This window comes from Cydia amplana, chromosome 9, assembly GCF_948474715.1.
Source record: "Cydia amplana chromosome 9, ilCydAmpl1.1, whole genome shotgun sequence".
In the NCBI taxonomy this organism is placed as follows: Eukaryota; Metazoa; Arthropoda; class Insecta; order Lepidoptera; family Tortricidae; genus Cydia; species Cydia amplana.
Genome location: NC_086077.1, coordinates 18,853,596 through 18,868,811, shown reverse-complemented (window position 1 = coordinate 18,868,811; position 15,216 = coordinate 18,853,596). Strand labels below are relative to the sequence as shown.

Genomic DNA, 15,216 nt, shown 5'->3' with positions numbered 1-15,216 from the left:
AGGAGGAAGGCGCGTCGAACCATCTAGCGCGCCTAACGTGAAGGGCTATCGGGCATTCGCGAAGGAGCCGCTCGTAGGCGACTGCCGCCGGTGGGGTCGCGGATGAGTACGCAAGCGTTCCCGTAACCCCACCAATAGGGCGGTGGGCGGTGGGCGGCGAGGCGGCATATGGGGGGTTTTTAGTGGGTATACCGTGGGCCTCATTAGCCTAGACGGGAGTCCCACATAACCACTCGGGTCACCCCTCGCACCCGTGTGGTATGCGGAATGCATTTTCCCCCCTAATAAAAAATAAATTAAATAAAAAAAGGTTAGAGCTGCGACCCGGTCCTACAAAAACGAATGGCTGTCAGAAAAATAGGTTAGGTTAGGTTAGAGCTGCGACCTCCTACAAAAACGAATGGCTGTCAGAAAAATAGGTTAGGTTAGGTTAGAGCTGCGACCTCCTACAAAAACGAACGGCTACCAGAAAAGTGAGGTCAACTGCCATAAACATCACCTTTAATTAAACTTGATAGCTTTATGCCACCAAAATAGTATGCAATACATTTATCGGCAAAATCAATATTCGATTAAAATACTATTATGATCATCAACAGTATGCCAAAATATGGTTCTGGATTATAAAACTCTGCGAAGTGATTGTATGCTAAATGATACTATGCGAAAGGTAATTCTGCCAAACGACATTTCTGCCAAGTAACATTATGCAATACAAATTTATGTCAAAAAACTTTCTGCAACACATTAGTAACTCTGTATAGCCCTATGCGGGAGTGGATCCCTCGTCCACACACCTATAAGGGAGAAAAATATGTAATGTCCCTTTATGCAGTAAGTAGGTACCTAAGCCTCGGGAACCTAGCCGCCGCGCCGTCATACAATTTCAATGTTACGCTCTCGCAATGTGACAAACAATTGAACATTCAAGTAACATAATTGTCTATGTCTGCAATGGTACCTAGCTAGAAATTGTAAAACAAAGAAATTAGAGCAAGTAGAAGTTTTACACACAAAACTTCCTAGCATCGAAAACTAGTACCAGACATATAAAATACGTAAATGTTCATGTCAAATTTCATGGTAGTTTATTAATTCAATTCAATACGTTTATTTCAAGCACAACTGCGGCGCGCCCCTATACTATATATACTGGCCTATAGGTACTCGTACTGTTAAAGCCTGTAATTTAAAATGGAAACGTAACTTCGGTTGTATGGAAGCAGCTTTTTATGTCCATATAATTATTGCATATTATGAGTAGGGTTAGTTGTTGATCAATGAAACACTAAAAGTTTAAGCCTTCCTATCTCTGGTGTTTTTAAAGTTATGAGTGTGATATTTCGTATGAAGATAAACAATTTATTTGGCTATCATATGGCGTTCTTGGTTTCTACTTATTTTTAACAGTTTCTGTATTATAAAGCTTTTTTTGAAAAATGAGTTTTGTTTCATTGTGTACTTGTGCATGTTTTCAATGAAACACTCTAATTTTTACAGTGAAACAGATGTAATATATATAGTCTACCATGAAACATCCTTAATAAACATTGAAACGTTGTAATAAACAAGTTACATTAATACATACATCCTTTCAATCAATTAATGAGAAAGGAAAGGAGAAAATAGTGGTAGGCTGACATTTGTTATTTAAAAGGTTTCCAAAATATGAAATCGTTATAAGATTGCTGAAATATCTAAAAGCGAAAGACTTGTTTCATTGTACGCACACCTAAGTTTCATTGTGAATCGAAAATCTGGTCGGCACTTACGGCATGCTGTGAGAAAGGCGCCTTTTATGTCCACGGAGCATGATTGCCAACTAGGTGGACGCGGGAGGGTTTTAAGCATCTCCATGCTTGATATCATACACTTTCTTGCAACATAGTGATTATAAACGACTGTTTCAATGTTAGACATGTGATCTTAACCTTGCCATCAATGAAACATTCAACATATAAACTATCCTATCTCAGCCATTTCTAAAGTTTAGTATCTTATATTTTGTCATATGATAGACAAATTATTATTAATTTTCATGGTATTTTAGTTTCACAAATTTCGCACATAGTCTTTAATTAATTTAAAAAATAATGAGTTTGTTTCATTGTGTACTAATAATACTGGTGTTCAGTGAACATCATGTTTCATTGTTTACTACATAAATATGTTTCATTGTGAGACTAGGGAGTGTGTTGTGTTAAATTTGAACCCTATGCATGCATGTTCAATTACATTCCTGCCTTCTCTTTCTATGTATATCTATCCTTTAGTCGCCTAATAAACCCGTACAAGATCACACGTCTTTCTGATTTATTTAAATCCAAAAATCCAAAATAGTTAAAAGTGAACCTTATTACAACCATCATATGGTCGCAATCGAACCGGATCAATTAGTGCATCGGACACCGGCCGCCCGGCGGCGAGAACAATAGCGAGCCGCATTCCAGAGATAAGGAGCCGGCAGATGCTAACGAATTGCACCTCAAACTAATGAGTTTATTTGATTATTAACAAGTTTTATTGCTAAAAGTTATAACGGCGTTTTAATAGACTTGTACGTGAAATTGCAGTGTTTTATCGTTAACAATGACTGAAAAACAAAAACAATTACTCGCTATGCTTGAGGATAGTGCTACAGTGCTTCGGAAAACACAAGTTAACCTAAAGAAATGCCCTAAGGAGAGATTAACCAAGGGTTACATCGAGTCTCGGCTTAAAATGATTGACGAATACTGGGCTACGTTTAACCACAGTCACCAAGAGTTGGTCAAGGCTACACCTACGGAACAAAGGGGTGTTTTACCATACTTTTTAAACGAAGAATTCTTTGTTTACGAAGATTTGTACAACGTACTCAGAGGAGATTTGATGGACCGAATTGCAAGTTTAATGCATGAAACTTTGATGGAAACTTCTGTTGCTAACTCCAGCTATGCTATAGCAGGAACACAAAACAACTTCGTACGTTTGCCGCGGATCGAGTTACCTACTTTTAGTGGAAGCTACGAAGAGTGGCCCGCGTTCAAGGATTTATTCATATCACTCGTGCATAACAACAAGATGTTAAGTGACGTACAAAGGCTACATTATTTGAAGACAAGTGTTACTGCTGAAGCGTCGTCATTACTGAGGCACATTCAAATTACGTCTGATAATTATTCACAAGCATGGCTCATCCTGAAAACAAGGTATGGCAACAAACGATTAATTTTGAACAATAATTTGAAGAAATTGGTTAACCAGCGTAAAATGAACACACAATCAGCTGCTCAACTGAAAATACTCCTAGATACAACGTCAGAGTGCTTACACAACATTCAAAACCTGAATGTTTCTGTTGACTCTTGGGATCCACTTGTGATATTTTTGCTCGTTCAGAAATTGGACCCAGAGACGCATAAAGACTGGGAAGAGCATGCGTATAAGAGTGACTCTGAACCCTTACCGAAGTGGAACGATTTTAAGGAGTTTCTAGAGGCCAAGTTTCGTACACTGGAACTACTTACGAATAATACAAAAGAAGTGAAGTCAAACAAGGAGCGAAGTACATGCCATGTTGCCACACCTACCTTCGAGAACAGGAGTTGTGTAATGTGTAAAGAAAGTCATACATTATGTCACTGCAAGGAGTTTACCAAGATGGAACCTACGGAGAGAAGCGAATATGTCAAGAATAACAACTTATGTTACAACTGTCTAGTACCAGGGCATTCAGCATCAAAATGTCGAGTACCTGTGTCCTGTAGAATATGTCACCGACGTCATCACTCCCTTCTACATCAACTAAAGCAGACTGAGCCTGTGGCCCCTACGAGTCCCTCACAACCACTGGCTTCATCATTACATGTTGTAGAAGACATAGAAGAAGTGCAAGCAAACACAGTGATCGCGTTACATCTCAATACTAGACAGAATTCAGCACTACTAGCGACTGCTGTGGTGGAAGCAAGAAGCAATCAAGGTCACATCATTCCACTGCGCGCGCTAATAGACCAGGGTTCCGAAGAATCATTTATAAGCGAGAAAGCGGCTCAACTACTAAAGCTTGACCGACAACATGTAAGGGGAAGCATCACGGGCTTGGGTTCCATGAGAGCAGAAATCAACCACGTCTGTGAGCTACAAATAAAATCACAGTGGGATAAAACATTTGTCCTACCGGTTAAGGCTTATGTAATGTCGAAACAGCTGACCAGGAAGTTGCCCAAGAAGCATATTGTTCAACAACCATGGCCTCATCTACAAGGATTACATCTAGCGGATCCTAATTATAACAACTCGGGACCCATAGATCTCTTGCTAGGGGTCCGAGTATACGCTAGAATACTGCAAGCAGAAGTAGTCAAAGGTCCACCAGGTACACCATGCGCACAAAAGACTGACCTGGGCTGGATTCTTTTTGGAGAGAGTGATAGCACATCACAAGAAGATTCTTACCTCGTCATGCACCATCAGGTCGATATAGAAGACACACTGAAGTCTCTATGGGAAATAGAAACAGATACCAAGAGAAAATATACCAAGGAAGAACAGCTATGTGAAGAAATCTATGAAAAAACAGTCACTCGAAACCAAGAAGGAAGATACATTGTGAAACTGCCATTTAAGACTGAGAATCCAAAAGTACTTGATGGTAATACAAAAGAGATAGCTACAAAGAGGTTCATGCAACTAGAAAGAAGATTTAAGCGTTCGCCGAACCTGAAAACAGAATACATAAAGGGTATTAATGATTACCTTGAAGAAGGACATCTAGAAGAAGTACCTGAAAAGGAAAAAGAAGATAAATCGGTATACCTACCACACCACGCTGTAATTCGCGACGATAAAGAAACCACGCGCACACGTATTGTATTTGACGGCTCCTGCAAAGGATCAAACAACGTCTCATTAAATGATGAACTGATGATAGGCCCACAACTACAAGATGACTTAAGAAATCTTTTAATGAGATGGAGACTGAAACGAATTTGCTTCGTGGCAGATGTCCAGAAGATGTACCGCCAAATATTGGTAACAAAAGAGGACGCAAATTACCAACGCATTCTTTGGCGACAAGACGAGTCTGAAGAGTTAAAAGAGTACCGTATGCTTCGAGTCACTTTCGGTACCGCTCCAGCTCCATACTTAGCGGTCAAAACACTTCAGAAGATTGCTACTGATGAAGAAGAGAAACAACTTGGTAAACAAACAAACAAGCACAGCGAAGTGGCAATCAAAACAATAAAAGAAGACTTTTATATGGACGACATGCTGTCAGGGGCAGCAACCGCTGAGGAAGCGATCGCAATAGCTAAAGAAGTAACACGCATCCTGAAACAAGGCGGATTTCAACTCATGAAATGGTCCTCTAATAACATTGAATTTATGAAATCTATCGATGAAGATAAAAGATCAGCGAATGCACAGATAGAACTGAACCTTGATGGAACTATAAAGGCACTTGGAATTGCATGGAACCTTGGTGCAGATCAGTTTCAATACAGTTGTATTGAAACTGATCTGTTGTGTTGTGCCAAGTTTGTCACTATCACCAATGCCAAAGACGATAACTAAACGTGGGATACTATCAGATGTACAAAAGCTATTTGATCCACTAGGCTGGATCGCACCAAGCACTGTTATGGCGAAGATGCTGATGCAAAGGTTATGGCTTGAAAAGGTGTCTTGGGACGAATGTGTCAGTCCTGAGCTCGAAGAAGAATGGAAACAGATAAGAGATGATTTAGAAAATGTCAAAGATATAAAGATGGATAGATGGCTTGGCACAACAGACTCGGAAGAAGAAAATATACAGATACACGGATTTAGCGACGCATCTTTGCGAGCATACGCTGCCGTCGTATATATAAGGGTTGAAAGCGAGAACAAAATAACAACCAAAATCATCGCTGCACGAACGAGAATAGCACCTTTGAAAACTATCTCCCTCCCGCGCTTAGAATTATGTGGCGCGTTACTCCTGTCTAAACTAATGAAACAAATTGGACAAGCGATGAGAATACCAACAACAAACATGTTCGCATGGACCGACTCTTCGATAGTAATCGCTTGGCTTTGTGGAGAACCCAATAGATGGAAACCGTTTGTAGCCAACCGCGTTGTAGAAATCGTTGAGAACCTAAACAACAAACACTGGTACCATGTGCAATCTAAAGATAATCCTGCAGATATCGCTTCAAGAGGGATGAAGCTGACCACACTTAAGAACTGTGATCTGTGGTGGCACGGCCCGAGCTGGTTATCTGAAAAAGAAATAAATATTAGTAAACAAGAAGATTTTACAACAGATGAAGAAATAAAGGTACAGAAAATTCAAACTTACCTGAATATTGAAGACCTGGAAAGACAAGAAAAGGCACTGAGTACACAATTTGGAGATTTTGATAACTTAACTGAACTACTTAAAGGTATTGTCTATTGCCTAAGATTCTTAAACTGCAAGAAAAATCCAGATGGCATTGATAAGGATATTACTACAATGGAATTACAAAACGCCATGAATATTTGCATAAAAAAGGTACAGCAAGAAGAGTATCAAGAAGAAATAGAAAGATTGACATCAGATAAACAAGTGAAAGGAAAGAGCTCCCTAAGATCCCTCGCCCCATACGTAGATGAAAACAAGGTCCTCAGGGTGGGCGGTCGCCTCAGATATGCAAATATAGACGAAGACAGAAAGCATCCTATCATTCTGGGAAACAGGAACGCTTTAGTGCCACTAATAATTGCTGATGCACATACAAGAACGCTTCATGGCACTTTGCCTGAAATGCTATGCTACTTACGTTCTAAGTACTGGATATTGCGAGCTAAGTCCTTAGTCAAGAGACATATTCAAAAATGCCTTACTTGTGCAAACCAAAATGCTACGTCGAAGCCGCAAATCATGGGAGATTTACCGGAGCCGAGGGTCACTCCTTCGAGACCATTCCTACACAGTGGAGTAGATTTTGCAGGGCCATACCAGATATTGACGTCTAAAGGCCGAGGAGGAAAAACTGTGAAGGCCTACATAGCTATTTTTATTTGCATGGCCGTCAAGGCAATTCATATTGAACTGGTTGGAGACCTTACCTCAGAAGCATTCATAGCAGCATTCAAACGTTTTGTCGCTAGAAGAGGAAAATGTACTCACCTGTGGAGCGACCAGGGTAGAAACTTCGTAGGTGCTAACAAAGAACTTGTTGAAGCCTGGAATGAAGCTAAATTGAAATTTACCGGACCAATAGCAGAGACACTTGCTATCGAAGGCACACAGTGGCACTTCATTCCAGCTTACAGCCCTAACTTCGGTGGCCTTTGGGAGGCCGGCGTCAAGTCGATAAAATACCATTTAAAGAGAGTTCTGACAACAAACCTGACGTTCGAAGAATTTACGACGGTACTTTACGAGACTGAAGCCTGTTTGAATTCCCGGCCCCTATGCCCACTCGATAACTCAGATCCTGAAAACGCTGAAATACTCACCCCAGGACATTTCTTAATAGGCGAAGCCCCTATCGTTGTTCCAGCAGCAGATTATAAAGAATGTAAAATACATACCTTGTCACGCTGGCAACTCACGCAGAAACTGTTGGCAGATTTTTGGCGTCGATGGCAAGATGAGTACCTATCCAGACTGCAACAAAGACCTAAATGGCTGAAAAAAGAGAAAGAGTTTAAAATAGGAGATATAGTGCTTATCAAAACTGATAACTTACCTCCAGGCAAATGGTCACTGGGCCGCATCATGGACAAACATCCTGCTGAAGACGGTTTTACTAGAGTGTACAGTGTCAAATCCGGTAGTGCTATAGTGAAACGATCTATATCTAAATTATGTGCGTTGCCCGTTGATACTGAAACTTTGTAATGTCAATTTGATTCAATTTAAATTGTACTATTGTAAGGTTATGAAAAGGACGTAAGTGTCCTTTTGGTGGGCGGTATGTTGTGTTAAATTTGAACCCTATGCATGCATGTTCAATTACATTCCTGCCTTCTCTTTCTATGTATATCTATCCTTTAGTCGCCTAATAAACCCGTACAAGATCACACGTCTTTCTGATTTATTTAAATCCAAAAATCCAAAATAGTTAAAAGTGAACCTTATTACAACCATCAGAGTGTTTTTTGAAACAATTAAAAAAAACTGCACCAAAGAGTGAAAGAAATTTAAAAATATTTAGCTCCAAAGTAACTTTAATACACATAGAACACAACAAAAAATTAAATAACGCCAAACTAGACTGTATATCTTGGTAAAAAATTGCGAAACATAAATGAAAAATATTACTTTTGTCACACGAATTCACAATAACGCTCGTAGCAACGTGCTCCTTCTCCGAGGCGCGCTCGCGTATTGGGGAGGTGCTGGGAGTCCTTGAGCCTGCCCTTGCTTGACAGACGGCACTAGCTGATAACACCTAGTTTCCGAGATATCGCAAAGTTTCACTGTGTACGATTGTTTCAATGTTCGACAACTGACCCTAACCCTATATTAATATGCATATATAATTTTTTTCATGAAGATTCAAAGGAAAGAGTTACAAAGTGGCAATATTATAATTATAATGTAGTTATTAACCGCGTTTTTAAACTGCACACAACATGAACTTCCTCTGGCTTTTACAGGTTTAGGTTTTGAATAAAAATAAAATATATCTGAAAACCAAGTATGTACTTATTAAGTACCAATTTAATTGTTTATCGAATTAATAAGCTTGAAAGCTCATAGCAGAGAAAGGATAACTTGATCCAGCAGAGCACACTATGTATAGTACGGGTCATCATCATCATCAGGTATTCGATGATGATGATAAATGCAACTATGGCGTTATTGCGTCTCTCCGTTCTTTCTCGAATACGATTGGTCGAAACGCCCTCTACTATGCAACGTTTCATGCCTGAGCTACTTGGAAATGAAACTTTGCATGGTAGAGGGCGTTTCGACCAATCGTATTCGAGAAAGATCGGAGAGACACAATAACCCCATAGTTGCATTTACCTCACTTGACCTGACCTATTACCCTCTGTCCAGTAGGATCCACTATCTTGATCCACCAGTGGATTGAATAGCACGCTGAAGTTCACTGTGATCCACCATTTGGCTCGGTGGATCCTGTGATACTTGCATCTCTTAATATGCTCCACCAGTAGATCGAACAGAATTCTACGAGTTACGAAGCTACGAGTACCTAATGGTAAAATTTCCCAGACTTTAAACCGACTATAAAATTCACACTTTGATGTTAACTTGAATTCTGAATCATAATTTGTTCGAGCTTAAATAACGCTTAACATCTAATCTAAGAGCGTCACATCACATGACACCGGTCGTTTTATTGTTTCGTTTGCTAATATTTCTACTCATTATTCTAATCTACGAGATTAGGACCTCACTTGCGTGTCAGAGCGCGCAAACAAGTTATACTTATAATTACGAACGAGCGAGCGACCAACTTACATTCTTACATTCAACTTGGAGCACACGGCTGGCTAGGGGCACGTCCCGGCATTTTGATGTTTTTAAGCTGAACTATCAGAGGATAGTTTGATACACAATAACTTAAGTAAATTTGTTCTAATTTAAATGAAATTGGGTAAACGTGTAGTTGAGGGCATTATATTTTAGTCATTAAATTATGAGCAGGCTCGATCAAGGGGTTATTGAGCTGATTTGAGCTAGAAGAGCTTAGAAGGCTAAAAAGCTATTTGTGAGGGGTCTTGCTATTCTGGTCATCTTTTTTGCAAGTTGCGAGTTTGGTATCAAATAAACTGTGCTCGGCTTAAACATTTATAATATTGTTTTAATTTACAATTTTAAAATAATGATTTAACATTTTGACGAACCGCGAGTTCTCAGTTCGGGGCGAACTACTAGTTAGTCGGCAGGAAACAAAACGTAAACAAAGCATGTGACACAACGCTTACTTAATACTTGTGCAGGGCTTAATCGGTTAAAAACTTATTAATAGCGTCAGCTGAGACATTAATTTGCATGCTGATGAGCATGAGGCAAATACATTGATTTATAATGATTTCATTATCGCAATGGTAATTATTAAATGAAATAAATGATCGTATCGCGTTTGCCAAACGATTTTAATCTGACAAGATGGGTAATATTTTACATTTGTTTACTACGTCTTCCTTAAGGTTACAGAAGTAATTTGTAAACAAATAAAAGCACTGACTGTAGGTGTTAGGTAATGACTCAATACCAGTGCTTAAGTACTGATTTAGTTAGGGCGCCTGTACACGGTGCCGCCACCGCGCCGCCGCCGCGTCGCCGCCGCACCTAGCGCGGAGGTGTGGCGGCGGTGCGGCGGCGGTGCGGTATCGGCGCGGAGGCGGTCGGTACCGTGTACACGAGCCCGTGCGGCGGCGGTGCGGTATCGGCGGGGAGGCGGCACCGTGTACACGCGCCCTTACTATTGGTGTAATATTTTATTTGCATGGTTATTACCGCTTAAGTGCACATACCCAGTGTTGATTTAAGAGCTAGATTAGTAAAATGAAAATCGATTTAAAAAAATCAAACATTGTTGTCACTTGAAGTAGGTAAGCAAGCATTCGTTATCGGAGTTATCTCTACATATACTATCCGCTTGACAGGCTGTCGCCGTCATCGCCAAGACATTTCGATGACGGCGCGTTATCAGTTGCCACTACTACCTATACGATATTAACTTGTCGGAAGGAATTTTCTATTGAGACTTGAGACTGACAACATAGGAACTGACCAAGCTATCTCTGCATGCCATTTGCAATGACAAAGTGAGGTTATGTCATCATTAATGACAATTTTCTATGTAAATATATGACGTTATAATGACACCTCTTCACTTTAACTAAGACAGACTCAAAAGGCATCTGAGGATCTACCGGTGGTCTACTGCCAATATCGAAAAACAGAAAATCGTTATCTTGATATAATCGTAGATATGGATGTAGTAGGTATGTATGTATGTTGTATGTATGTAGGTAGTTGATATAGAGACCACGAAAAAATATTAATGCATTCGTCACAAACGACCGTATCTGGTATCTGGACCGTCTACTGCACACAAAAAATATTAACCGTTTCTGTACCATAACCGTACGGTACTACATAATCCAAACTATAGTATTATAAATGCAAAGCAACTCTGTCTGTTGTTGAGGTAACAGACAGACAAACAGACGAGTAACTTAGATGGTGAAACTGCTGAACCGATTGAAATGAAATTTGGTATTAGTGTAAAACCCGAGAATGGACATAATTAGGATAGTTTTTATGAATCGTCGTCATCATCCCACAAAGACGACATCGCGGGCACTGCAGAGGCTAGTAAAGATATCTAAATAATATGTCCCATTTAGTGACATTGGCAGTAATAACTTCGCGAAATGATAAATACCTAACTTAGTGATTTCTGCACTGGTTTTTGTAAGGTAGCTCTATAATTACTATGTAGAAGTTTTGCCATAATATATTAGTTTTTGCTGGTACAAGTTTTTGCCACACAATTAAAAGTTTGTTACGTTCGATACATTCTTGCAGTGTCATCGAGTTACTGGATCATACTAGTAAACTAGTATATGTATAGTATGTGCTAGGCAACTCGTTGTTAATCGTCTCAACTCTTGAGTAGGTACTCGTATGAAGACCTATTAGGTAGAGAAGATAGAACACAATTAGTTCTTAAACTTGAGTACGCGGAGTTATACCTAATTCTTAAAATCACACAAGTGCAGCCTAATCAGTAGGTAGGGGTCGAAACTCAAAACCTGGTAAGAACATTTATTTGTGTGTTATGCTAATTTAAATATTTGTTATATTGTTATAACCCTACTTACATACCAAATTTCAACTAAATCGGTGCAGCGGTTATTAATTCCCCATAAAAAAAGTCAACCCCCTTTTCATCCCATGGGGCAAAAAACAGTCAAGTTTTTGAATTTTTTGTTGTTTGTGTACTAAGACTATCTTACATACCAAATTTCAGCTTCCTAGGACTTCAGGAAGTACCCTAAAGGTTTTGATGATCATCAGTGAGTGAGTGGTTCAGTGACGATATCGGGGTTTTTTAGATATGAATAAAATCAAAAGTATAAGAGCTATGCAATTGAAATTTTAATAAGTCCACTATTGACATCATATTCCGAGAATTTTGTTTATCTGGTATAATCCAAACCCAAGTTATGAGGGTTCAAAAATTTTTAGGATGATGCCAGGCCTTTTTCGTTTTTTCCGCGATACATAGTTCCGCTTGGTAAAGCCACGAGACCTCGCCTGGTCCTTATCAAGTCATACCCGCTATCAATCTGCGCGCGCAACGTTTCCACCGATAATCCCCGCTGCTGCGCAAAACCCGAGCACATGTCGTTGACAACTTACTGCTGTTTGCTCCGACCACGTGTGTGATAATGATAACACCTGCGAGAGCACGTATTTGTTACCTATTAGCAAATATTTGACTAGGGCAATCAAACTAGGCATATACATAAGTACTGCTATAAAATGAAATGTAAATTAAATATCTGTCACGAGTGTCAGCTGCTAGTCAGGTGCGAGCGTCACGAGGCTGAACGGGAATAGATCTAGGTGGCTACTGCCAAGACAAGCAAGCGCTCCGATAACCATCCATGCAGGCTGCCAATGGCGTCGATACGAGAGACTCAACATTATTACGATGACAAGTATGAACCTTTGAAGTGTGTGTGTTTTTTTTTTGTAAAATATGAATTTGAGCCGAAATAGCAAAACACGTGTCCATTATTCTTTCATGTTCTCCAACATATATTCAAACCAGTAATTAACTAGCAATTTGCTAGAACAAAACTCTCTACAGAAGTTAAAGCGTTTTGTCTCCTTTCAGTACTTTGGAGGCCATTTTTTCCCAGGAAGTTGAGTATGGGCAGCTAAATAAAATACGTGTCCGTTATTTTAGACTAATCTATAACATATATGTCGAAAAAGGGATGGGGGGGGGCTATTGATATCGGGTGGTGGGCATGGTACCTCTATGTATTACTTCACAGGCAATGGCTCCTCTACACGATGGGCCAACGCCGGCCACTTCAAGGGACGCAGCCATGCGGTAGAATGAGATAGCAATATCACTTGCTCCCTCTAACGCATAAAGGCGTCCCTTGGAGTGGCCAGCGTTGGCCCATCGTGTAGAGGAGCCACAAAATAGTAATAGGTATGCTACCAACGCATGAAATAAACATTCGGACTCGTTAACCATACTAGTGCCAGTAGTGCCTACTATATTTCAGTACTAAATAATCAAAACGACCAATCACTATTTGGATCCAAAAGGATTTGATTTAAAATAAAAAGATCACATGAAATTGTTCAAATCTTTATTTAAAACAAACTAAACCGGCTCCAAAACCTACACCTCTGACCCGAGAAGATTTAACCCGGCAACAAACACGGCGGGACACATCTTTTCAAAACAACACATAGTTTCTTTATTTTTACAAAAGTAAGCTTCTAATGGCACATAAGAAATCAAAATAACACTTGGAATAAAACAACTGATTTAAACTTTCACGATTTTTACACATTATTAAATTGTACAACGGGACTTAATCGCGTATCTAAGTTTTTAAGATTTACCTCCGACGTCGGAGTAAATCTTAAAAACTTAGATACGCGATTAAGTCCCGTTGTACAATTTAATAATGGAATAACACACTTAGCTAAACGGTTAAAGAACGAGAGAATCTATAAGCTTTCTAAATAATCCTTCAGGTATAAGCCTTCAGGAACGTGGTGAATTAGGCACGAGCTTGGCTAACGTCTCCGATCTCTAGCGCGGTCCGATCAAGAAGAAGGAAGAAAGTCCTAGCGGCGGAGCCAACTGCTCCCGCCTCAAATTCAAGTTGGCAAACCTGCCTGACCAGTCTACCAACATAACGACAAAAATGCCAACTCGTGCCTACGTTCACTCAAGATACACCTCTTGACGTTCCAAAGCCTTCTACCTGTCATCTTAGTTCAACAATACGTCAATAGATGGTGGCGTTACTCACTACGCAACTTTATTATTCCGTTACAATCCGTTACAAGCAAATAATACGTAGCCAAACATTGCTAATCGCCTTTATACAGGCGTCTAACTATGAACTGTAACGCTGCAATACGTCCTTCTGGTGTCTCACTCCGACATATATCAAAATTAATCAAATCGGAGCCGACCAGTTGGGTACCCTTCCTTGTAAGACTCACAGTATTTTTTAAGCTAAGTAAGGTACCTATATATTTTGATTAGGGTGTAGAGTTTAATGTGGAGTTAGGGCTTGTAGAGTTAGAAGCTTGGCTCTACATGAGATCTGATAACTTTTTGGCAGTGCGAGCCATATTGGTCTGGTCTTGGCAACATTTTACATGAAAAATATTTTTGTAAAATTTAATTTCCTTGTTCATTAAATTAATCGGAGTGGTTCTCGGCTTACCCATTTTCCAAATTAATTTACTCCCAGAAAGAATAATAGGTATATAAGAATAAAGTTGAGGCTAACGCACGCACCGTTCGAATGATTTTATTTATTTACTTACCTACTTAAGACTGTCAAAAGAGTAATTTTTCACATTTTTTTAACACCTCGTTTGGTTAACTAGGTAATTTAGTTAAGTCGACAAAGTCTTTGTTTATTTTTAATGTATATTTTCAAACACAATCTCGTATTCAAACTGTTTATACGACAACGGTTTCACTCACTTGAATTTTTAGTCGCTGTTGGCGACATGTTTCGGGCCCTTCGGGGGTCCTTCCTCAGGCTCGAGTGCTCGCCAATAGCGACTAAAAATTCAAGTGAGTGAAACCGTTGTCGTATATTTAAACAGTTTGAAAATATGTCTCACGAAAGTTTAACACATTAACTGCCAGCGACTCGCTAGGGGAGTTCACTGTTCGTAGGCGCTTTTCGCTACATACGGTTTTTCCCGTGTTATCTGCTACGCTCGTAGTGCGTAGCTCGCGCTGGCACTGAATGTGTTAATATCGACAATCTCGTATTGTTTATGAATACATAAATAAGTACTACCTATGACTACTATAATTATCAAACTTACGATAAGAACATAAAAATAAACTGCCAGAAACTTTCTAAATGTAATTATATATATCTAGTTGAGCTGCCTACCTAGCTACCTACAACCTATCTACGTACCAGAGGCATTTAATTTACATTTACCGTTTACAGAAACTGGCTTTCATAAGGCAAAAGCAAATG

At 39.6% G+C, this 15,216-nt stretch overlaps 2 protein-coding genes across 2 annotated transcripts; both read left to right on the top strand.

The window, feature by feature from the left end:
* Positions 1 to 2,589: 2,589 nt before the first annotated feature.
* LOC134650874 (uncharacterized) lies at positions 2,590 to 5,559 on the top strand. Its single transcript, XM_063505809.1, has one exon. It carries the CDS (start codon positions 2,590 to 2,592, stop codon positions 5,557 to 5,559), a length of 2,970 nt encoding a protein of 989 aa, XP_063361879.1.
* A 67-nt stretch (positions 5,560 to 5,626) lies between these two features.
* LOC134650873 (uncharacterized) lies at positions 5,627 to 7,858 on the top strand. The gene has a single exon (XM_063505808.1). It carries the CDS (start codon positions 5,627 to 5,629, stop codon positions 7,856 to 7,858), a length of 2,232 nt encoding a protein of 743 aa, XP_063361878.1.
* Positions 7,859 to 15,216: the final 7,358 nt, after the last annotated feature.

What these genes read in the sequence shown, in the direction of transcription:
- LOC134650874 (XM_063505809.1), top strand. Translation starts at nt 2,590, where the DNA reads ATGACTGAAAAACAAAAACAATTACTCGCTATGCTTGAGGATAGTGCT.
- LOC134650873 (XM_063505808.1), top strand. Translation starts at nt 5,627, where the DNA reads ATGGCGAAGATGCTGATGCAAAGGTTATGGCTTGAAAAGGTGTCTTGG.